The following is a 25735-nucleotide window of genomic DNA, read 5'->3' on the forward strand; positions in this document are numbered from 1 at the left end:
CCAGATCCATCATTGTTTAAGTCCACAGTGCTCTCGGCTATAGGTGAACTACAACTCCAAAACTCAAGGTCAATGCCCATCAAACCCTTCCAGTATTTCCTGTTGGTCATGGGAGTTCTGTGTGCCATGTTTGGTTCAATTCCATTGTTGGTGGAGTTCAGAATGCTCCACCAACAATGGAATTGACTATAAATCCCAGCAACTACAACTCCCAAATGACAAAATCAATCCCCCCAACCCCACCAGTATCCAAATTTGGGCGTATCAGGTATTTGTGGCAAATTTGGTCCAGTGAATGAAAATACATCCTGCATATCAGATATTTACATTACGATTCATAACAGTAGCAAAATTACAGTTATGAAGTAGCAACAAAAATAATTTTATGGTTGGGTGGTCACCACAACAAGAGGAACTGTACTAAAGGGTCGTGGCATTAGGAAGGTTGAGAACCTCTGCCACAGATATATCAACCTCACTTGCCTAGTTTCCAACAGACGTCACAAGCTCTGAGGATGCTTGCCATAGATGTGGGCGAAACGTCAGGAGAGAAAGCTTCTGGAACATGGCCAGACAGGCCATGTTCACAGCAATCCAGGTTCTTGTGGGTTTTTCGGGCTATAGGGCCATGTTCTAGAGGCATTTCTCCTGACGTTTCGCCTGCATCTATGGCAAGCATCCTCAGAGGTAGTGAGGTCTGTTGGAACTAGGAAAATGGGTTTATATATCTGTGGAATGGCTGGGGTGGGGCAAAGACCTCTTCCCTGCTGGAGCTAGGTGTGAATGTTTCAACTGACCACCTTCATTAGCATTTGAAGGCCTGGCTGAGCCTGGGAAAATCTTTTGTTGAGAGGTGTTAAGATGTGCCTGGTTGTTTCCTCTCTGCTGTTTTGCTGTTGTAATTTTAGAGTTTTTTTAATACTGGTAGCCAGATTTTTGTTCATTTTCATGGTTTCTTCCTTTCTGTTGAAATTGTCCACATGCTTGTGGATTTCAATGGCTTCTCTGTCTAGTCTGACATGGTGGTTGCTGGTGTGGTCCAGCATTTCTGTGTTCTCAAATAATATGCTGTGTCCAGGCTGGTTCATCAGGTGCTCTGCTATGGCTGACTTCTCTGGTTGAAGTAGTCTGCAGTGCCTTTCATGTTCCTTGATGCGTGTTTGGGCGCTACGTTTGGTGATGCTAATGAAGGTGGTCAGTTGAAACATTCACACCTAGCTCCAGCAGAGAAGAGCTCTTTGCCCCACCCCAGCCATTCCACAGATATATAAACCCATTGTCCTAATTCCAACAGACCTCACTACCTCTGAGGATGCTTGCCATAGATGCAGGCGAAACGTCAGGAGAAATGCCTCTAGAACATGGCCCTATAGCCCGAAAAAACCCACAAGAACCTAGTGATTCCAGCCATGAAAGCCTTCGACAACTCACAGCAAACTATTTGCATATTGTTCAGTTTAACGAATATGTCCTTTTCAACTACAGAATGCAAACGAGGGCCCTCTGTACACAGTGAAACAGCTATAATTCCTTATTTGAAGGGAAGACGAGTGAACATTCATCCGGTTCGCTTGTGCAAAATTCGGCACGCAAATGAAAACATCTGATATATTTCACACATTCTACCATAACAGGATCTCCTCTAAGAGTATTTAACTTAATCTCTTGAAAACCAATTCTGGGCACTAAACATGGAGGTTGTTTGTTTGTGAGTCTTTCCAAAATATTCTTCAAATACTTGGTTGAAAGAGTAACACAAACAAGGACTGAATCTTAACGGACTGGATGAGTTCTTATCGATGGATGGATGGATGATGAGGGGTGTTCATTAAAGATAGAGTTACAAGCTGGGTAGATGCGGGGAATGCCGTGGATGTAGCATACCTGGATTTCAGTAAGGCCTTCGACAAGGTCCCCCATGACCTTCTGGCAAGGAAACTAGCCCAATGTGGGCTAGGCAAAGCTACGGTGAGGTGGATCTGGAATTGGTTAAATGGACGAACCCAGAGGGTGATTCTCCCCAATGCTTCCTCTTCATCCTGGAAAGAAGTGATGAGTGGAGTGCCACAAGCAGGGTTCCGTCCTGGGCCCAGTCCTGTTCAGGATCTTTATTAATGACTTTGATGAAGAGCTAGAAGGCAGGATCATCAAGTTTGCAGACGACACCAAATTGGGAGGGATAGCCAATACTCCAGAGGACAGGAGCAGGATTCAAAACGATCTTGACAGATTAGAGAGATGATTGGCCAAAACTAACAAAATGAAGTTCAACGATGACAAATGCAAGATACTCCACTTTGGCAGGAAAAACGAAATGCAAAGATACAGAATGGGGGACAATGGCTGGCTCGAGAGCAGTACGTGTGAAGAAGATCTTGGAGTCCTTGTGGACAACAAGTTAAACATGAGCCAACAATGTGATGTGGTGGCAAAAAAAGCCAATGGGATTTTGGCCTGCATCAATCGGAGCATAGTGTCTAGACCTAGGGAAGTAATGCTACCCCTCTATTAGACCACACCTGGAATATTGTGTCCAATTCTGGGCACAAGAGAGATATTGACAAGCTGGAATGTGTCCAGAGGAGGGCAACTAAAATGATCAAGGGTCTGGAGAACAAGCCCTATGAGGAGCGGCTTAAGGAGCTGGGCATGTTTAGCCTGAAGAAGAGAAGGCTTAGAGGAGACACGATTGCCACATGAGAGGAAGTCATAGGGAGGAGGGAGCAAGCTTGTTTTCTGCTTCCCTGGAGACTAGTACGCCTTTCAAACACTGCACCACAATTCAAGAGAGATATTGACAAGCTGGAATGTGTCCAGAGGAGGGCGACTAAAATGATCAAGGGACTGGAGAACAAGCCCTATGAGGAGCAGCTTAGGGAACTGGGCATGTTTAGCCTGAAGAAGAGAAGGCTGAGAGGAGATATGATAGCCATGTATAAATATGTGAGAGAAAGCCACAGGGAGGAGGGAGCAAGCTTGTTTTCTGCTTCCTTGGAGACTAGGACACGGAACAATGGCTTCAAACTACAAGAAAGGAGATTCCATCTGAACATGAGGAAGAACTTCCTGACTGTGAGAGCCGTTCAGCAGTGGAACTCTCTGCCCCGGAGTGTGGTGGAGGCTCCTTTTTTGGAAGCTTTTAAATAGAGGCTGGATGGCCATCTGTCAGGGGTGATTTGAATGCAATATTCCTGCTTCTTGGCAGGGGGTTGGACTGGATGACCCATGAGGTCTCTTCCAACTCTTTGATTCTATGATTCTATGAAGTTGGTCTGGGGAAAATCTTTAATGAACGCCCCTCGTAATTCGGATCCAACCTGCCAAAGTCTACCAATGAATAAAAATGAATGATTCTAAGGAAAAAGCATCCCTTGATTTCAAGAGGATAGAAATAGATATTGCAGCAGGTCTATTATTATTATTATTATTATTATTATTATTATTATTATTATTATTAAGGATGGGAGAAACTGAACACATTTTCCTGATTATCTGAGAAACGAAGTGCAAATTACCTTTGGTTTTTACCTGATTGTGATTCAAGAAACCATTCCTTCCCACACGCCCTCCCCATCAATAAATAAAGTCAAAGGCATCGAAAAGAATCAAGAAAAGGAAAAAGGAAAGGCAGAGAAAAGCTTTTCTTTCTTTTTTTGCATTTCCTGTGAAGTTTCCACTCTGCAATCTTCACCCAGAACAGCAAAAGTCCATATTCCTAGAAGAAGGTGCACTGAAGTCACGGAAGTTTGAATGACTCAAAGGGGCGGAAGTGGAATATTTGTTATCAAGCAACCATCACTGGTTACCACTGGTGTGGAAAACGGACTTCTTGAATGAGGCAAACGAAAGAGGAGCGCAGCCGTTGTCCTTCCTTTCTTGCTGGCAAACGAATGGAAACCAAACTCAGGAGCAAATAAAATGCACACACAGAGGCACACAAAAATATAAAGAGCGAGAGGCATCCAACGCTATGATCCGACTTCCTAGGAATACCTGCTTTCATGTCCAACCCGGCATTAAGAAATCAAGCCAGGACCGAAGATCTCCGGACGGTTTCATCCCGAACGCATTCATCCGTCTGCTTCAGCAACCGCCGAACCAACTTCTCCAATTCTTTCCTCGACTTCAGTTCTTCTTCCAAGCATTGCCGCATCCGTTTATTCTCCTACAGCACAGCAAAGAGAAAGGAACAAAACTAATCAAGGTGGTAAGTTGAAACATTCACACCTAGCTCCAGCAGACAAGAGTCCTTTGTCCCACCCTGGTCATTCCACAGATATATTCCCCAGGTTTCAGCGGTGACCAGGGGAGCATTTGCACAGCTTAGGCTCGTGCGCCAGCTGCGCCCGTACCTCGGGAAGTCTGACTTGGCCACGGTGGTACACGCTCTGGTCACATCCCGCCTTGACTACTGCAACGCTCTCTATGTGGGGCTGCCCTTGAAGATGGCCCGGAAGCTCCAGCTAGTCCAGCGCGCGGCAGCCATGTTACTAACAGGAGCGGGACGCAGGGAGCATACAACGCCCTTGTTGTTCCAGCTCCACTGGCTGCCAATCTGCTACCGGGCCCAATTTAAGGTGCTGGTGTTATTCTACAAAGCCCTAAACGGTTCCGGCCCAAAATACCTTTCGGACCGCATCTCGGCCTATGAGCCCACGAGGGCCTTGAGATCGTCTGGGGAGGCCCTTCTCTCGATCCCGCCTGCTTCACAGGCACGTCTGGCGGGGACGAGAGAGAGGGCCTTCTCGGTGGTGGCCCCCCGGCTGTGGAACACCCTCCCTGTTGACATCAGACAGGCGCCCTCCCTTATGTCTTTCCGTAAGAGCCTAAAGACATGGCTATTTGAGAAGGCATTTAACTGAGTGCTACATTAATTGGTAATGACAACTGGAACGGAATATGGATTATGAGATTGGTTATGATTCTACGATGAGATGGAGCGGATTATTTAGTGTAATTATATTATTGTGTATTAGTGATATGTTGATTTTTCGTTATGCTTTATTGTAAATTGTCTTTTATATGTTGTACACCGCCGTGAGTCGCCCTAGGGCTGAGAACGGCGGTCAACAAATGCAGCAAATAAATAAATAAATAAATATATAAACCCATTTTCCTACTTCCAACAGACCTCACTACCTCTGAGGATGCTTGCCATAAATGCAGGCGAAACGTCAGGAGAAAATGCCTCTAGAACAGTGGTTCTCAACCTTACTAATACCGCGACCCCTTAGTACAGTTCCTCATGTGGTGGTGACCCCCAACCATAACATTATTTTCGTTGCTACTTCATAACTGTAATTTTGCTACGGTTATGAATCGTAATGTAAATATCTGATATGCAGGATGCACAAATGCCCAATACACCAAAATTTGATTACTGGTGGGGTTGGGGGGATTGATTTTGTCATTTGGGAGTGTTGGAGTTGCTGGGATTTATAGTTCACCTAAAATAAAAGAGGCTTCTGAACTCTACCAGTGATGGAATTGAATCAAAGTTGGCACACAGAATTCCCATGACCAACAGAAAATACTGGAAGGGTTTGGTGGGCATTGACTTTGAGTTTTGGAGTTGTAGTTCACCTACATCCAGAGAACACTGTGGATTGAAACAATGATGGATCTGGACCAAACTTGGCATGAATACTCAATATGCCCAAATGTGAACACTGGAGGAGTTTGAGGAAAATAGACCTTGACATTTGGGAGTTGTAGTTGCTGGCACCTATAGTTCACCCACAATGAAATAACATTCTGAACCCCACCAACGATAGAATTGGACCAAACATTCCACACAGAACCCCCATGACCAACAGAAAACACTGTGTTTTCTGATGGTCTTTGGCGACCCCTCTGACACCACCTCGCGACCCCCACAGGGGTCCCGACCCCCAGGTTGAGAAACACTGCTCTAGAACATAGCCATATAGCCCGGAAAATCCTACAACAACCCAGGAACAAAACTGTTGCAACTCAGGGTAGTTTTCACCTTGCTCAAGACACCAGCTCTCACCAGGACTGTAGGTTTTGTAGTTTATTGAGAAAAAGCAATATCAAAACAGAGAAATAGAAATGCAAAGTTCCATAGGCAAAACAGAGTCTTAAATGTAAAGGCAAACTTCCCAAGATTCAAAAGCAAAACCATGAAGCATAATCCCTAAGCAACGGTCAAACAAGAGTCCATGGTAAACAGGTACAAACAGGAACAAGATCCAAGTCTCAAGAAGCCAGAGGCATGCTGCCAAAAGCCAAGGTAAATCCACAGAAGTTAACATGGGAAGAGTAACGTTGGACTGACAGGGATTGCCTGTCGGCTGCATCATTAAATAGTTTTCCCAAACATAAAAGCATTGCGCTGACCTTTGGCTTCACGCTTGCTGGCCAGACGTGAACTTCTACGGACTCTTAATTGAATTTTTAAATTTATTTCGTAATTGTTTTGTAATTGTTTCGTAATCGGTTCGAAATCGTTTCGAAATCGTTTCGAAATCGTTTCGAAATCGTTTCGTTATTATTTCCGTATGTCTGGTGCAAGTTTTATAGTTGTTGTTTGTTTTATCAGTGATAAAAAAAAATAAATTATCACACCAACAGTCAACAACAGAGGGAGAGGGAAGCTTCAGAAGTTCCCCCTGTCCCATTTGAAGGGTTTTTTAATGTATTGCGCAATCGTGTCCGCCATTAATGAATCGATTCGTAATTGTTTCGTAATTGTTTCGTAATTTACGAAATTTCGTATATTTCGAACTTTTTTAAAGAAAAATTTCGGAATTCTTTTAAAAAACGAAATGCAAAAACCCCCTAAAAACGAATCGAGTTTAGAAACAAATTTTTCTGTGGTTGCCCAGCCCTACTATTTTCCCCAAACACCATCAGTGTTTACATTTGGGCATATTGAGGATTCGTGCCAAGTGTGGTCCAGATCCATCATTATTTGAGTTCACAGTGCTCTGTGGATGTAGGTGAACTACAACTCCAAAGCTCTAGGCCAATGGCCACCAAACCCTTCTGGTATTTTCTGTTGGTCATGGGAGTACTGTGTTCCAAGATTGGTTCAATTCCATTGTTGGTGGAGTTCAGATGCTCTTTGATTGTAGGTAAACTATAAATTCCAGCAACTACAATTCCCAAATGACGAAATCAATCCTCCCCACAACCCCATCAGTATTCAAATTTGGGTGTATCGAGTATTTGTGTCAAATTTGGTCCAGTGTATGAACATACATCCTGCATATCAGATATTTATGTGACAATTCATAACAGTAGAAAAATTAGCAGTTATGCAGAAGCAAAAAAAATAATTTTATGGTTGGGGGTCACCACAACATCAAGAACTGTATTAAGGGGTCGCGGCATTAGGAAGGTTGAGAAACACTGCTATAGTTGAACATGGATTTGCACCCAAGTCTTCTCAATCCTGTTGCAGTACTTTAACTAACTATACTGAATGGCTCATTTAGAAACAAACCAAATCTGGGTATCCTGTCATTTGGTGCCCATTATAATATTCTGGTTTGTGCATAATGGTTTTGTTGGGTATATTGGGGATACTTTCGATTACCTGCTTCAGTTCCTTGACCTCATCTTTCAGTGCATAGACAGTGTCCACGAGGCTCCTAAAAAAAAAAGCAGATGGTACAAATATAATAAACATACAGTGGAAATAAATCCTTGCACTTCAAAAACTGTGAACTAAAATCTCATCCCTTTGATCTTTGGCTCTATCTAGCCTAGAAATCTGGTCCTTGAGTCTCCCATTCTTGATTTGAAGACCATCCTATGCCTTAGACCAAATGTGGTGAGTCTGAAGGGCTGTTTGGGGTAAGCTCTGTAGAAAGCTCTCCCTAAAGAGGCTCACTTGGCACCTTCATCGAGGTCTTCCTGGCACCAGCTAAATGTTGTAGTTCAGCCTGTGACTGTCTGATGTTCATGATGGTAATGGTTTTTCAGGCACTGGGAATGAGAGTTTTCCTGGTCCCGAGTTAAGCCCAGGCAAGAGACCTGAGGTGTCTTATGAATGGAGCGTTTCTCCTGCAGATTCACAAGGTCACATTCCTAAGAGGGTCCCCCTTGAATGTGGGGTCCCTCAGGGGGCTATCCTTTCCCCCTGTTGTTTAACATCTCTATGCGACCACTTGCCCAACTGGTGCGAGGTTTTGGACTTGAGTGCTATCAGTATGCTGATGACACTCAACTCATTCTGAGGATGGAAGGCCGACCAGACTCCATACCCAATAATTTCCATCAATGCCTTGAGGGCGTTACTGGATGGTTGCGTGCCAGCAGGATAGGCAACCGCCAGGGCAGGCAACCGCCATCCAGGGTAGGCAACCGGATCACTCCTCCGTCTGGGCGACCCAACCAAAGGATCTCCGTCTTGCTGGATTCACCAATCCAGCAAGACGGAGATCCTTTGGTTGGGTTGCCCGGATGGAGGATTGATCTGGTTGCCTACCCTGGATCCTTTTAGACCCTCTGCTGACGATGGAGGCCCAGGCCTCCGCTGCGAGCAGAGTTGTATTTTTCCATCTGCATCAGGCTAGGTGTCTGGCTCCCTATCTGTCCAGGGATGACCTGGCCACAATGATCCAAGCTATGGTCATCTCAAGGTTGGACTACTGTAATGCCGTCTACATAGGCTTGCCTTTATCGGTGATCCGGAAACTTAAACTAGTGCAAAATGCTGCTGCCTGGTTTCTCGCAGGGGTCCCAGAGAAGTGTTATATCACTCCAATCTTGCAGCAACTGCACTGGTTGCCGATCGAGCACCAGATTACCTTCATGAGGAAGAACTTCCTGACTGTGAGAGCCGTTCAGCAGTGGAACTCTCTGCCCCGGAGTGTGGTGGAGGCTCCTTCTTTGGAAGCTTTTAAACAGAGGCTGGATGGCCATCTGTCAGGGGTGATTTGAATGCAATATTCCTGCTTCTTGGCAGGGGGTTGGACTGGATGGCCCACGAGGTCTCTTCCAACTCTTTGATTCTATGATTCTATGATTCAAAGCGCTGATTCTTACCTTTAAGGCAGTGGTTCTCAACCTGGGGTCCCCAGATGTTTTGGCCTACAACTCCCAGAAATCCCAGCCAGTTTACCAGCTGTTAGGATTTCTGGGAGTTGAAAGCCAAAAAACATCTGGGGACACCAGGTTGAGAACCACTACTTTAAGGTCTTATATGGCCTGGGGCCGGAGTACCTGAGGGATCGCCTCACCCCCTACCAACCCCCGAGATCACTCCGTTCAGACAATCAGAATCTCCTTGAAGTTCCCAATTTTAGGACCTTTCACCTGATGTCTACTAGGCGTGGAGCCCTCACAGTGGTGGCTCCTTACCTGTGGACTGCCTTGTCAGCGGAAACACGAGCTCTCAGAGACTTACTATCTTTTCGTAGAGCTTGTAAAACTTATTTATTTAGGCTGGCATTTGAATCTTGCTGATAGAAATTCTTCTTTGATTTTAAATGTAATGTTTCGCATATGTATATTGTAAACCGCTCCGAGCCTTCGGGGAGTGGCGGTATATAAAATTGATTAATAAAATAAATAAATAAATAAATTTATTGGAAACCAGCAGAACTTTTACCACAACTCAACTCACTTTTCTTCTGTGACGGTTTGCCCGTTGCTTCGTGTTTCCTCAATGATGATTTTCTCTTCTTCTGGAAGCAGGACTTGGGCAACGGAGTCTTTACGGGAACCTGAGCGGAAGGAGAATATGTTTTCACAATAAGAATGTAAAGACATCTCAGTCCTTCCCTTGAGTACAGCATGCATTTTCCTACATCTTGGCCTTCAATTCAAGAGTCAAGGACTAGCAATAAAAGAGACGTCATTTGACAAAACCCCCACATATCTTCCTCTATCTGGGTGCAATTTTTTTTAATGTACCATCTCAACATCTCCAACAAACGCTTGTCTCTCTGTTCCATCTCTTCAGAAGATGTTTACGCCTCACCCAGGAAGCTGCTTCTCTGAAAGGTACGGCAGATGAAGTGATAGCATATTTTGGGCTTCCTATCCAAAGCTCAAATCACATCCTGAGATTACTATCAGTTTTACTCTCAGTGAGTTGAGAAGGAACTGAGTAAGAAGGTTCTGTTTTCACTCCTCCACTTCCTCCATCTCCTTTGTGACCATTTGGCCTGCTCTTTCTAGGACCGTTTTCAGACACTGGACCTTTTCAAAACCCTGGGCTTTGTCCCACCAGAGTCCAAGGGCAGTTGGCTACATATCAAAATAAAACAAACTACCGTATGTACTTGAAGATAAGCCGAGTTTTTTCAGCCCTTTTTATTATTGGAGCTCCTGGTGGCACAATGGATTAAACCCTTGTGCTAGCAGGACTGAAGACCAATGGAATACAGAACCAGAAGGAGAAAAAAACTATATGAGAAGATGATCAGAAACTATGGGAAAAACAATTAAAAAAGAAAAACGGAAAGAAATATGGAAAACAAAAATCAAATACACACAAGCAACTGATCTCAAAGAAAATTGGATTAAAGTCGCACATAGATGGTACACGACACCCCAGAAACTTGGAAAATGTTATAAAAATATAAATATTAAATGTTGGAAATGCGGAAAGATAGAATTTACGTACTTCCATATGTGGTGGTCGTGTACCAAGGCTAAGATATATTGGAGAAATATACAGAAGACAGTACAGGAAATATTAAATATAAGAATTCCATTTGAACCAGAAATATTCCTATTAGGAATAATAGACCAAGAAATAGAGAAGAATACAGATAAAATTCTCTTTCTGCTAAATACAGCAGCGAGAATTTGCTATGCAAAACTATGGAAAAAAGAAGACATACCAGAAATTAGCGATTGGATAGAAAAAGTGGTAGATATCAAAAACATGGACAGGTTAACATATTTAATAACAAAAAATAAAGGGACCCCAATAAAAGAGACCGACTGGACAAAGGTAACAAACTACCTAAAACAGAGAAATGGGTACACAATAATATGAAGGGAAGAGAAAACAAGACTGAAGAATGAGAGAAGAAAGAAAGAAGAGGGAAAACCACCAGAAAGTTACTCAGGAAGTCAACAAAGGAGCCATAACATTCTGCTCCTATTTTTAGCTCTACTTTTTTTCTTTTTTTTTGTATTTGTCTATTTGTCTTTTTCCTATTTTCATTTCTTATTTGTTTGTTTGTTTTTGCACTATTTTTTGCACTATTTTTTCTCTGCACAAAATGGAAAAAAAATCTGTTTTTCAATAAAGATGATTATTAGGGCTGGGCGGTTTCGTTCGTTAATTTCGTAATTCATTAAAAAATTCGTTAATTTTTCAATTACAAAACGATAACGAACCAGTCTGGAGCAATTTAAAAAAAAAACACGAATTTTTAAATCGTTTCATAAATGTTTTGTATTTTGTTATTGTATTCGTTTCGTTATCGTTTTGAGGTCGTTTTGTTATTATTTCCGCATGTCTGGGGCAAGTTTTATAGTTGTTTTTGGTTTTCTAAGGGTTTTATAGTTGTTTTTGCTTTAATTAAGCTTCAGAAGTTCCCCCTGTCCCATTTGGAGGTTTTTTAGCGTATTGCGCAGTTGCGTCCACCATTAACGAATCGATTCGTTATTGTTTTGTAATTTTTTACCATTTACGAAATTTCGTAAATATCGAACTTTTTAAAATTAAAATTTCGGAAATATTTTAAATATCGAAACGCAAAAAACCCCAAAAAACGAATCGATTTTGGAAACAAATTTTTCCGTTGTTACCCAGGCCTAATGATTATATATAAAAAAGAAAAGACCAACAGGTCGGAAGTTTGAATCTGGGGAGAGCGTGAATGTCATTATCTCCTGTCTAGATCTTCCCTAGATCTAGACAGGAGATAATGCTTCTCGAACATGGCCATACAGCCCAGAAAAATAAACAACAACTCACCCCATGTTCAGTTTCTACCATACACAGTTGATGCATTTAAGCCACCAACCTGAACTCAAAGTCTGCTGAAAGCTTGCGCCGGTGCAATAAGCCTCAATCACTTTGAGAATTTGCGCATCTTCCTCCAAGGCAGCAGTACCTGGAAAAACATTAACTTTTGAATAGCGAAAAGGTTGGAAAGTACTTCAAAAATCCATATTGCTCAAGTGAAATTTTCACAATCCAGGACTGATTCTATGCAAAATTCGCACGGGATTATTTTGCACCGAAAATAGCATTTTCTGCACAGGAAACTTTTGCACACAAAAAGTGAGGATACGTAGGTTTCTTGGGATGGAAGACATACTTTTCCTAATGACAAATTCCTCATCGGACGGTTTCCTCTCCGTTTTCCTCTTGGGAAGAAATTTCTTCATCGTTTTTGGGCTCTTGCTGGAATCCTACATAAACAAAGAGAACTGACTTAAGGCCCATTGGTAACTGAAGGAAGTTTCAAAGAAGCAAAGATAGGAATGTGTTGTTAAACAAAATCTGAACTGTTTCCCAAGTGAGTAATTGTTGATATACTTTCCTAATATGTTTTCTGTCCGTCTTTAGGATTTTCTCACATACTGTGTCTTCAGTTTCGAATCCTAGTTTTTTATCTGAGTTATAACTTTCTTTAATCTGATGGTATTGGAACCATGAAAGCTTGGAATGATATACTTTTAGTTCTTCCTGGGATTTGAGTGTGGGTCCTAGCGGTGAGTTTTTTAATATGTCTTTGTACGTTAACCAGTCTTCCCTCGGGACTCCCCTAATTTGGCTGGCTTCGTTAGGTGAAAACCATAGCGGTGTTTTTTGGTAGAGTTTTTAGGAGGGGGTCACGGACAAAGTGATTTTTAAAATTGCTCTCTCCCTTCGCATTTCCCCTCCACAGGTAATTATGCCATCCTTGCATCTCTCTACAGCGGCCAGAATAAAACTGGCGCAACTTTGGAAAACTAATGAAATACCAACACTAGAGCAGTGGACTCTGAAGGTTTATGACCTGATGAACATGGATTTATTGACACAAAGACTTTCAAGCAATAATGACAAGAAAAAAATACGAACTGGGACAGGTTCCTGAATTATTTTAAGAATATAAAGATTTAAAGGTAAAGAATGATTAACATTGCTTAAAGAAGATTAAAACCCGGACTAATGTTCGAGTTACGAAGAGAATTTGCACATACCAAGCTGCACAGACCAACCTGGAAGTTCTTCTACCCCCTTTACCTCCACTATCCCCCCCACTCCCCTTCCCCCGCCCTGGTTGAAAGAAGAGGTGAATGGCACCAGAAGTGAATGTTAGAAGGAGCGAGTGCACCCCAGCATCTCCCCCCCCTCTTTTCCTCCCCTCCCCAAGATTTTTATGTGTACATTTAAAAGCTTAATAAAAACATTTATTAAAAAAACAAAAACAAAATCTGAACTTAACTTAGGAAAATATTATTTGTGGGATGAGGTGGAATTTCCACCTCTTTTTTATTTAAGAAAGGAAGAGAATGTTGCAAGCTGAGGCTTACCTTCAAGATGTAAGACATCCGCTAGGAAGGAATATGAAAAGAAAAAGGAGACAAGTATGAGGGGAGGTGGTCAATGTTTGCCAAAGAACTCTACTATAGGTTGAAGGTTGCTTATCTAATGTTTCTGAAATACTCCAACCCTGTTTAAGAGAGTGACACCATTGCTTTCTGGTGCATTTTCTGCACAGGAAACTTTGTGTGTACAAACTTTGTGCGTACAAATGTGTACAAACTTTGATGCAAAATTATCAAAACGTGTAATACATTTACCTTTAGGCTATGCAGTATATCTATATAAATAAAAATGTAATGTTCGTTTGTGGGATTAACATAACTCAAAAACTACTGGACGAAATGACACAACATTTGGACACAACACCCCTAACAGACCAATGAGTGACCATCACTCATAACCCCCCCAAAAAAACAGTGGAAAGGACTTAAAACCCCCCAAAGGTTAAATGATGAAATGCTAAATGACGAAACAGAAAAAAGAAAGGAAGAGGGAGGGAGAGAGGGAAGGAAAACATGAAGGAAGGAAGGGGAGAAAGTAAGAAGGAAGAGGAGAAGGAAGGAAGGAAGGAAGGAAGGAAGGAAGGAAGGAAGGAAGGAAGGAAGGAAGGAAGGGGAAGGGAAGGATGAAAGAAAAGAGCGAAGGAAGGAAGGAAAGAGGTAGAGAAGAAAGGAGAGAAAGAGGAAAAGAAAAAGGGGGAAGGAAAGAAAAGGGTAGAGAAGGAAGGAAGGAGAGAAGGAAAAAAGGAAAGGAAGGAAAGAGGGAGCGAATGAAGAAGGGAAAGAAAGAGGGAGGGAAGGAATGACAGAAGGAAGGGTGGAAGCAAAAAGCAAATGAAGGAAGGAAAGAGGTAGAGAAGGAAGAAAAGAGAAAGAGGAAAAGAAAAAGGGTGAAGGAAAGAAAGGGGTAGAGAAGAAAGGAAGGAAAGAAGGAAAGGAAGGAAAAGGGAATGATGGAAGGAGGGAAAGAGGTAGAGAAGGAAGAAAGGAGAGAAAGAGGGAGGGCAGGAAAGACAGAAGGAAGGATAGAAGCAAAGAGCAAAGGAAGGAAGGAAAGAGGTAGAGAAGAAAGGAGAGAAAGAGGAAAAGAAAAAGGAGGAAGGAAAGAAGGGGGTAGAGAAGGAAGGAAGGAGAGAAGGAAAAAAGGAAAGGAAGGAAAGAGGGAGTGAATGAAAAAGGGAAAGAAAGAGGGAGGGAAGGAAAGACAGAAGGAAGGGTGGAAGCAAAAAGGAAATGAAGGAAGGAAAGAGGTAGAGAAGGAAGAAAAGAGAAAGAGGAAAAGAAAAAGGGGGAAGGAAAGAAAGGGGTAGAGAAGAAAGGAAGGAAAGAAGGAAAGGGAATGATGAAAGGAGGGAAAGAGGTAGAGAAGGAAGAAAGGAGAGAAAGAGGGAGGGCAGGAAAGACAGAAGGAAGGATAGAAGCAAAGAGCAAAGGAAGGAAGGAAAGAGGTAGAGAAGAAAGGAGAGAAAGTGGAAAAGAAAAAGGGGGAAGGAAAGAAAGGGGTAGAGAGAGAAGGAAGGAAGGAGAGAAGGAAAAAATGAAAGGAAGGAAAGAGGGAGTGAATGAAGAAGGGAAAGAAAGAGGGAGGGAAGGAAAGACAGAAGGAAGGGTAGAAGCAAAAAGCAAATGAAGGAAGGAAAGAGGTAGAGAAGGAAGAAAAGAGAAAGGGGGAGGGGGAGGAAAGAAAGGGGTAGAGAAGAAAGGAAGGAAAGAAGGAAAGGAAGGAAAGGGAATGATGAAAGGAGGGAAAGAGGTAGAGAAGGAAGAAAGGAGAGAAAGAGGGAGGGTAGGAAAGACAGAAGGAAGGATAGAAGCAAAGAGCAAAGGAAGGAAGGAAAGAGGTAGAGAAGGAAGGAGAGAAAGGGGAAAAGAAAAGGGGGGAAGGAAAGAAAAGGGTAGAGAAGGAAGGAAGGAGAGAAGGAAAAAAGGAAAGGAAGGAAAGAGGGAGCGAATGAAGAAGGGAAAGAAAGAGGAAGGGAAGGAATGATAGAAGGAAGGGTGGAAGCAAAAAGCAAATGAAGGAAGGAAAGAGGTAGAGAAGGAAGAAAAGAGAAAGAGGAAAAGAAAAAGGGGGAAGGAAAGAAAGGGGTAGAGAAGAAAGGAAGGAAAGAAGGAAAGGGAATGATGAAAGGAGGGAAAGAGGTAGAGAAGGAAGAAAGGAGAGAAAGAGGGAGGGCAGGAAAGACAGAAGGGAGGATAGAAGCAAAGAGCAAAGGAAGGAAGGAAAGAGGTAGAGAAGAAAGGAGAGAAAGAGGAAAAGAAAAAGGGGGGAAGGAAAGAAAGGGGTAGAGAGAGAAGGAAGGAAGGAGAGAAGGGAAAAAAGGAAAGGAAGGAAAGAGAGAGCGAATGAAGAAGGGAAAGAAAGAGGGAGGGAAGGAAAGACAGAAGGAAGGGTGGAAGCAAAAAGCAAATGAAGGAAGGAAAGAGGTAGAGAAGGAAGAAAAGAGAAAGAGGAAAAGAAAAAAGGGGAAGGAAAGAAAGGGGTAGAGAAGAAAGGAAGGAAAGAAGGAAAGGAAGGAAAGGGAACGATGGAAGGAGGGAAAGAGGTAGAGAAGGAAGAAAGGAGAGAAAGAGGGAGGGCAGGAAAGACAGAAGGAAGGATAGAGGCAAAAAGGAAAAGGAAGGAAAGAGGAAGAGAAGGAAGAAAGGAGAGAAAGGGAAGGAAAAGAAAAAGGGAGGAAGGAAAGAGGAAGGAGAGAGAGAAAGAAAAAAGGGAAGGAAGGAAGAAAAGAGGGAGCGAAGGAAGGAGGGAGAGAAGGAGAGAAAGAGGGAGGGAAAGTTGGCTACAGCAACGCGTGGCATTTTATATAAATAAAAATGTAATGTTCGTTTGTGGGATTAACAGAACTCAAAAACCACTGGACGAATTGACACCAAATTTGGACACAAGACACCTAACAACCCAATGTATGTCCTTCACTCCAAAAATTGACTTTGTAATTTGGGAGATGTAGTTGCTGGCATTTAAAGTTAACTTACAATCAGAGAGCATTCTGAACTCCACCAATGATGGAACTGAACCAAACTTGGCACACAGAACTCCAATGACCAACAGGAAATACTGAAAGGGTTTGGTGGGCCTTGACATTGAGTATGGGAGTTGTAGTACACCTATATCCAGAGAGCACTGTGGACTCAAACAATGATGGATCTGGACCAAATTTGGCACGAATATTCCATATGCCCAACTAGGAACACAGATGGAGCTTGGGAAAAATAGACTGTGATATTTGGGAGTTGTAGTTACTGGGATTTATAGTTCACCTACAATCACAGGGCATTCTGAAGTCCACAAACGATAGAATTGGAGCAAACTTCTCACACAGAACCCTGATGACCAATAGAAAATACTTAAGGCTATCCAGTCCAACCCCCTTCCCCAGGGCAAGAAAACATAATCAAATACTGTTTACACACAATCATAAAGAAATTACTAGTAAGTGAATAAAAGTTTTTGGAGAGACAGAGCACCCAGCAGTGTTGCCTTTCAAACACTGCACCACAATTCAAGAGAGATATTGACAAGCTGGAATGTGCCCAGAGGAGGGCGACTAAAATGATCAAGGGACTGGAGAACAAGCCCTATGAGGAGCGGCTTAGGGAACTGGGCATGTTTAGCCTGAAGAAGAGAAGGCTGAGAGGAGATATGATAGCCATGTATAAATATGTGAGAGGAAGCCACAGGGAGGAGGGAGCAAGCTTGTTTTCTGCTTCCCTGGAGACTAGGACGCGGAGCAATGGCTTCAAACTACAAGAGAGGAGATTCCATCTGAATCTGAGGAAGAACTTCCTGACTGTGAGAGCCGTTCAGCAGTGGAACTCTCTGCCCCGGAGTGTGGTGGAGGCTCCTTCTTTGGAAGCTTTTAAGCAGAGGCTGGATGGCCATCTGTCAGGGGTGATTTGAATGCAATATTCCTGCTTCTTGGCAGAATGGGGTTGGACTGGATGGCCCATGAGGTCTCTTCCAACTCTTTGATTCTATGATTCTATGATTCTACGGGCTTTAAATAGGACAGGCGTGCCCGTGACACAATTTAAAGAGAAAGGAGAAGGCACAAAGAGTGTGGGCAAGCTGTTTTTGTGATGCTTCCTGAAAGCGGTCAGTGGCAGGAAGAGAAACGCCTCCTTCACAAAGCGTTGGATGGCCTCCCAAGTTGCTACAACCAGAGGAGGACCTGAAAGAAGTGTTTCCTACTAGAAGCAAATCTTCTGAATTGTCAAAAAGGATCAAAAGGTTGATTTTGTTGGTTGTTGCATTGCTCTGGCGTTGCGATGCCAGCTTCCTGTATGATGCAAACCCAATTTCCTGTGGGTTATGATTTGAGTAATGGTGCATTTTGAGACAACGCGGACTGATGTAAGTAAAGGAGAAAGCAGTTAAACTATCTCTACCATAAACACGGCTTCTAGAAGAACTAAGAAAAACCTAACAACCCCGAAGATGAAAGGTTTCAAGTTGGCAATTTGCTGACGAGTGGATTTTTTTTTTTTAGAAGTGTGGCTTTCATGGGTTGTTGTAGGTTTTTTCGGGCTATATGGCCATGTTCTAGAGGCATTCTCTCCTGACATTTCGCCTGCATCTATGGCAAGCATTGTGCTGGTACAGCTGTACCAGAAGCTCCTACTTTATTTGCTTTGTATTAAGTCAGTGGTTCTCAACGTTCCTAATGCCGCGACCCCTTAATACAGTTCCTGATGTTGTGGTGACCCCCAACCATAACATTATTTTCGTTGCTACTTCATAACTGTCATTTTGCTCCTATTATGAATCATAATGTAAATATCTGATATGCAGGATGTATTTTCATTCACTGGACCAAACTGGGCACAAATACCCAATACACCCAAATGTGAATGCTAGTGGGGTTGGGGGAGGATTGATTTTGTAATTTGGGAGTTGTAGTTGCTAGGATTTATAGTTCACTTATAATCAAAGAGCATTCTGAACTCCACCAGCAATGGATTTGAACCAAACTTGGCTCCCATGACCAATGGAAAACACTGGAAGGGTTTGATGGGCATTGACCTTGAGTTTGGGAGTTGTAGTTCACCTATATCCAGGGAGCACTGTGGACTCATGCAATGGTGGATCTGGACCAAACTTGGCACAAATATTCAATATGCCCAAATGTGAACACTGGTGGAGTCTGGGGAAAATAGATCTTGTCATTTGGGAGTTGTAGTTGCTGGGATTTATAGTTCATTACAACCAAAGAGCCCCCGGTGGCGCAGTAGGTTAAAGCACTGAGCTGCTGAGCTTGTTGATCGAAAGGTCGCAGGTTCGATCCCAGGGAGCGGCGTGAGCTTCCGCTGTCAGCCCTAGCGTCTGCCAACCTAGCAGTTCGAAAACATGCAAATGTGAGTAGATCAATAGGTACCACTCCGGCAGGAAGGTAACAGCGCTCCATGCAGTCATGCCGGCCACATGACCTTGGAGGTGTCTACAGACAACGCTGGCTCTTCAGCTTAGAAATGGAGATGAGCACCACACCCCAGAGTCAGACATGACTGGACTTAATGTCAGGGGACAACCTTTACCTTTTTACAACCAAAGAACATTCTGAACTCCACCAATGATAGAATTGGCTCAAACTTCCCACATGGAATCCCCATGACCATCAGAAAAAAACTGTGTTTTCTTAAGGTCTTTGGCGACCACTCTGACACCCCCTCGCGACCCCCTCAGGGGTCCCGACCCCCAGGTTGAGAAACACTGTTCTAGAGGCATTCTCTCCTGACATTTTGCCCACATCTATGGCAAGCAATGTGCTGGTACAGCTGTACCAGAAGCTCCAACTTTATTTGCTTTGTATTAAGTGTTTGCTTGCAGCCCAAGGCTTGGGATTCTGCAGAAGGGTGGCTTCCTGTTGAAGTTTGCAGTTATAGGGCAGGCCCCCTGTCCATCATCGTTAAGTTTGGTTCCGCCCCCTGTTCAGGACAATTGAGAAGGGAAGGGAGCCATTTTCAGTCAGTCTCAGCAAGGAAAATCAGTGTACAGGACGTATACAGACTTCTCCTGTACAAAGGCTTCAACCCTTAAGACTTCCCAGGGGAGAACAGTCTTAAGAGCATCTAAAGATTCCCAAAGGTTCCCAGGGAAACAGCCTTACATCCCCGAGGAATTTTGGAGGGAATAACAGCTTTAAACATTAAGAACTCCAGCTAAGTAACTACAGGCCTACTGGTAGGTCCACTCGGTTTTGAGACGCAGTTCAGCCCGGTAGTGGATCCGCATCAGTTAGGTTTAGGTTCACAGTTAGCCTGGGAGAAGTTTGGAAAGGGATTTTCCTTTAGAGTAAAAGTAACAGTTAGAAGCCACCAGTTGCACAAAAGACTAGAAGCATTGGTTTAACCTTTTGAAGACAAAAGAAGTTTCTGTTGCTTGTTCATCAATAAAAGACTTTGTTATATTTTACAAGCCCTCTAGAGACTGTTTATGGTGAAAATCCTTAAGAATTTCTCTTCGGGCCCCCTGGCTTCCCGCTGGGCTAAAGTTGCACGTCCTGTTTTAAAAGGAATTCGTTTCAAGCCCAGCGCGCGACAGAACAAGCATCTTCAGAGGTAGTGAGGAGGCTTGCCATAGATGCAGGTGAAACATCAGGAGAGAATGCCTCTAGAACCTGACCATATCGCCCGAAAAAACCTACAACAACCCAGGGATTCCGGCCATGAAAGCCTTCGACAATTCATTGTGGTTTTCATGTTCATAAGAAGCGAACATTAGCCAATGCTTGTTTATATGATGGCACAACGGGTTAAACCATTGAGCTGTTGAATCTGCCTACCTAGAGGTTGGCAGTTCAAAGCCATGGGTCATGGTGAGCTCCCGTTGTTAGTCCCTGCTCCTGCCAACCTAGCAGTTCCAAAACATGCGAATGTGAGTAGATCAATAGGTACCCCCAGTGGCGCAGTGGGTTGAACCCCTGTGCTGGCAGGACTGAAGACCGACAGGTCGCAGGTTCGAATCCGGGGAGAGGCGGATGAGCTCCCTCTATCAGCTCCAGCTCCTCATGCGGGGACATGAGAGAAGCCTCCCACAAGGACGATAAATAAGGTTTGAATCCAGGGAGAGAACGGATGAGTTTCATCTATCAGCCCCAGCTCCTCATGCGGGGACATGAGAGAAGCCTCCTACAAGGATGATAAAACATTTGGGTATCCCCTGGGCAACGTCCTTGCAGACGGCCAATTCTCTCACACCAGGTAAATAGGGCCAGAGCCATTTAGGGATTTATAGGTCAACACCAGCACTCTGAATTGTGCTCGGAAGCTGATTGGCAGCCAGTGGAGCTGGCGCAACAGAGGAGTAGTATGCTCCCTGTACTCCGCTCCTGTTTGTAATCTGGCTGCCGCTCGTTGTACTAGTTGTAGCTTCTGGGCAGTCTTCAGAGGCAACCCCACGTAGAGAGCGTTGCAGTAGTCTATACGGGATGTAACCAGAGCATGTACCACCGTGGCCACCGTGCCTTGGTCCTTTCACTAGTGGCTGTGACTTCCCAGCGGATGTCAGGTAGCAGCCAATAGTGAAAGGACCAAGGCAGCGACATCTCCAGCTCATCCCCTGTTTGGTTATCAGCCAGCACGTCAATGGCATACATCAAGAAATAGTTTTCTAAGATCTACAGAGACACTCACTGGAACACCTCAGCAAGCGAGAGTCGAAAAGTGGCAGGCTCAAACCCAGAACCTCAATCCATGGCTGATACCAAATGAGACTCCCCCCTGGGCACACAGAAGACTGGGCGACTTGGAAGGCGCTGAACAGACTGCGCTCTGGCACCACGAGATGCAGAGCCAACCTTCAGAAATGGGGCTACAAAGTGGAATCCTCAACATGTGAGTGTGGAGAAGAGCAAACCACTGACCACCTGCTGCAATGCAACCTGAGCCCTGCCACATGCACCATGGAGGACCTTCTTGCGGCAACACCAGAGGCACTCCAAGTGGCCAGGTACTGGTCAAAGGACATTTAATCAACTACCAAGCTTGCAAACTTTTTGTTTTGTCTGTCTGTTTGTTTGTTTTGTCAAAAATGTAGTACAAATGTCTGGTTGCTCCTGGTTGACACAATAAATAAATAAATAAATAACCTCCCCATGGCCAGAGTTGAGCACCATCTCCAAAAAGCCGGAGATGAAAAGAAAAGCCTTTACCTTTGTTCTGTGTATTTGTGTGTCATTGTTATTCCACTGCATTAAAAAGCACTGAATGTTTGCCTATCTGTGTATGTTGTAATCCGCTCTGAGTCCCCTCGGACTGTTTTATTATTATTATTATTATTATTATTATTATTATTATTATTTACACAAAAGCACAGTATGTCACAGCAAACGAGATCTATATGCTGGATTTCGTATCACAAAATCACAAGTCGAACACTTCCCAAGCGTCTAGGACTGAAAATAATAATAATAATAATAATAATAATAATAAATATACTGATTATTATTATTATTATTATTATTATTATTATTATTATTACTACTAGCTGTTCCCTGGCAGGCATTGCTATGGCTCAGTCTGGTGATCTGGAAAATAAAGTAATGAGAAAGTGTTGATTTCTAATATATGTAATGTCTTGATGCTTGTGGGTAAACAGTATTTCTTGCTGTTTCTTTGTCAGTGTTGATGTGGAGATTGCCTGGTTTGCCTAGGCAACATAGAATTATCCTTCTTTAGGGGTCCCTTTCCAATCTATGATACTATATCTGTGTGTGTGTATCATATATATCTATCTACATCTTCATAGACTTGTCAGCAGCCTATGATACTGTGAACCACCGCCTCCTCCTGAGAAAAATGTATCATATCACAAAGGACTACCACCTCACCTGCCTCATAGGAAACCTGCTACAAAACAGGAGCTTTTTGGTTGAGTTCCAGGGACAGAGAAGCAGATGGCGGAAACAGAAAAATGGCCTGCCTCAGGGGAGCGTGCTTGCTCCATCCATGTTCAACATCTACACAAATGACCAGCCACTGCCAGAAGGGACAGAGAGTTTCATCTATGCTGATCCCCAGGTATTGCCATTACTGCTCAAGCAGGGAGCTTTGAGATGGTTGAAAAGAAGCTCTCCGAAGCTCTAGGTGCTCTTACTGCCTATTTCAGGGGAAACCAACTGATCCCTAATCCATCTAAAACACAGACATGTGCCTTTCACCTTAAGAACAGACAAGCATCCCGAGCTCTGAGGATTATTACCTAGGAAGGAATCCCACTGGAGCATTGCAACACACCCAAATACCTGGGAGTCACTCTGGACCATGCTCTGACTTACAAGAAGCACTGCCTGAACATCAAGCAAAAAGTGGGCACTAGAAACAACTTCATAAGAAAGCTGACTGGCACAACCTGGGGATCACAACCAGATACAGTGAAGACATCTGCCCTTGCGCTATGCTACTCTGCTGCTGAGTATGCATGCCCCACGCTAAAACAGTAGATGTGGCTCTTAATGAGACATGCCGCATTATTACGGGGTGTCTGCGCCCTACACCACTGGAGAAATTACACTGTTTAGCTGGTATTGCACCACCTGACATCCGCTGGGAAGTGGCAGCCAATAGTGAAAGGACCAAGGCAGAGACATCTCCAGCTCATCCCCTGTTTGGGTATCAGCCAGCATGTCAACGACTTAAATCAAGACATAGTTTTCTTAGATCTACAGAGACACTCGCTGGAACACCTCAGCAAGCGAGAGTCCAAAAGTGGCAGGCCCAAACCCAGCACCTCAATCCATGGGTGATACCAGATGAGAGACTCCCCCCTGGGCACACAGAAGACTGGGCGACTTGGAAGGCGCTGAACAGTCTGCGCTCTGGCACCACAAGATGCAGAGCCAATCTTAAGAAATGGGGCTACAAAGTGGAATCCACGGCATGCGAGTGCGGAGAGGAGCAAACCACTGACCGCCTGCTGCAATGCACCCTGAGCCCTGCCACATGCACAATGGAGGACCTTCTTGCAGCAACACCAGAAGCACTCCAAGTGGCCAGATACTGGTCAAAGGACATTTAACCAACTACCAAGTTTGCAAAATCTGTTTTTTGTTTTTTTTAATCTGTGTGTTTGTTTTGTTCTGTTAGAAATGCAATACAATGGTATGGTTGCTGATGACACGATAAATAAATATCTACATCTATGGCTAGATGTTTCTTTGTCAGAAGGGCTTTGATTATGTTTTCTTGCCCTGGTGAAGGGAGTTGGACTGGATGGCCTTAAGTATTTTCTGCTGGACATGGGGATTCTGTGTGGGAAATATGGCCCAATTCTATTGTTGGTGGAGTTCGGAATGCTCTTTGATTGTAGGTGAACTATAAATCCCAGCAATGACAACTCCCAAATGTCAAGGTCTATTTTCCCTAAACTCCATCTGTGTTCACATTTGGGTACATTTGAGTATTCATGCCAAACTTAATCCAGATCCCCATTGTTCGAGTCCACAGTTGTAGATGAACTACAACTCCCAAACTCAAGGTCAATGCCCACCAAACCCTTCTAGTGTTAGGTTCTTGTGGGTTTTTTCGGGCTATAGAGCCATGTTCTAGAGGCATTTCTCCTGACGTTTCGCCTGCATCTATGGCAAGCATCCTCACTACCTCTGAGGATGCTTGCCATAGATGCAGGCGAAACGTCAGGAGAAATGCCTCTAGAACATGGCTCTATAGCCCGAAAAAACCCACAAGAACCTAGTGATTCCAGCCATGAAAGCCTTCGACAATACCTTCTAGTGTTTTCTATTGGGCATGGGAGTCCTTTGAACCACATTTGGTTCAATTCCATAATTGGTAGAGTTCAGAATGCTCTTTGATTGTAGGTGAACTATAAATCCCAGCAACTACAACTCCCAAATGACAAAATCAGTTGTTTGAGTGAAGGACATAAATTGGATTGTTAGGTATCTTGTGTCCAAATTTGGTGTCCATTCGCCCAGTGGTTTTTGAGTTCTGTTAATCCCACAAATGAACGTTACATTTTTATTTATATAGATTATTATTATTATTTGCCTTGTGATCCTTACCTCCTTGTAGCTGAGTGCCACCGAAGGTCGGAGCGGCGGTGCAGGTCGGAGGCAGCTTAAGGTCCAGGGCTTGAGGATTTTGGGGGGCTCCAGTGGGCCTCGTGATTGTCCAAGGGAGCTGAAAGTCTGATAAAAATGACACATTTGTTTATTCATTGGGACCTTTCGTTTCAGTTCTGCCCTAGTAAGCTAAAGGCATTCAAATGGTTCGGGTCTCCCCTATCTCCCCTATCTCCGGGATCGCTAACAAATTGAAATTGAATCCAGACAAGACAGAGGTCCTACTGGTCAGTTGTAAGGCCGAACAAGGTATAGGGTCACAGCCTGTGTTAGACGGGGTTACACTTCCCCTGAAGACGCAGGTTCGCAGCTTGGGAGTGATCCTGGACTCATCTCTGAGCCTGGAAGCCCAGGTCTCAGCGGTGGCCGGGAGAGCTTTCACACAATTAAAACTTGTGCGCCAGCTGCGCCCGTACCTTGGGAAGTCAGATCTGGCCACGGTGGTCCACGCACTTGTCACATCCCGGTTGGATTACTGCAACGCACTCTACGTGGGGTTGCCTTTGAAGACTGCTCGGAAACTCCAACTAGTCCAGCGAGAAGCAGTCAGACTGCTCACCGGAGCGTCATACATGGAGCATACCACCCCTCTGCTATGTCAGCTCCACTGGCTGCCGATCCAATTCCGAGCACAATTCAAAGTGCTGGTTTTGACCTACAAAACCCTATACGCTTCCGGCCCAGTGTATTTGTCCGAACGGATCTCCCTCTACATCCCATCTCGAAGTTTAAGATCTTCTGGGGAGGCCCTGCTCTCGACCTCGCCACTGTCACAAGTGAGGCTGGCGGGCACGAGGAGCAGGGCCTTCTCAGTGGTGGCCCCTCACCTGTGGAACTCACTCCCCGGGGAGATTAGATCGGCGACTTCCCTTCTGGCGTTCAGGAAAAAACTGAAGACCTGGATATGGGACCAAGCCTTTGGACAGTCTGGTAGTTAAAATAAAGATCTGACGATAGACAAGGACAATTGGAATGGAATGGATAATGGAATCTGAACTCTGAGCATGAGATTGTTTTATTATTTTTTCATGTATTGATGTTTTAATGTGTTAACTGTTTGAATTGCTTTTGTATTGTTTGTTAATTGATTTGGCATCGAATTGTGCCTTCCTCTGTAAGCCGCCCTGAGTCCCCCCCGGGGTGAGAAGGGCGGGGTAGAAGTAAGTGAAATAAATAAATAAATA

The 25735-nt window shown here is 43.9% G+C and overlaps 1 protein-coding gene across 3 annotated transcripts in view; it reads right to left on the minus strand.

The window, feature by feature from the left end:
• Positions 1-3096: 3096 nt before the first annotated feature.
• Positions 3097-25735, minus strand: part of ARHGEF6 (Rac/Cdc42 guanine nucleotide exchange factor 6) — a 118958-nt gene continuing 96319 nt past the window's right edge. Inside the window, exons 16-22 of one of the 3 annotated variants that reach the window (XM_060756427.2) lie at positions 24492-24617; positions 13459-13479; positions 12255-12348; positions 11958-12047; positions 9596-9695; positions 7562-7616; positions 3097-4165 (exon numbers count right to left, since the gene is read on the minus strand). In XM_060756427.2, coding sequence (XP_060612410.2) covers positions 4025-4165; positions 7562-7616; positions 9596-9695; positions 11958-12047; positions 12255-12348; positions 13459-13479; positions 24492-24617 — 627 coding nt within the window. In that variant the 3' untranslated portion in view covers positions 3097-4024. The remainder of the gene's footprint in view (positions 4166-7561; positions 7617-9595; positions 9696-11957; positions 12048-12254; positions 12349-13458; positions 13480-24491; positions 24618-25735) is intronic. The other 2 variants (XM_067471649.1, XM_067471650.1) reach the window with 2 other exon arrangements.

The sequence above is a fragment of the Anolis sagrei genome, chromosome 10 (genome assembly GCF_037176765.1).
Source record: "Anolis sagrei isolate rAnoSag1 chromosome 10, rAnoSag1.mat, whole genome shotgun sequence".
NCBI classification, from domain to species: domain Eukaryota; kingdom Metazoa; phylum Chordata; class Lepidosauria; order Squamata; family Dactyloidae; genus Anolis; species Anolis sagrei.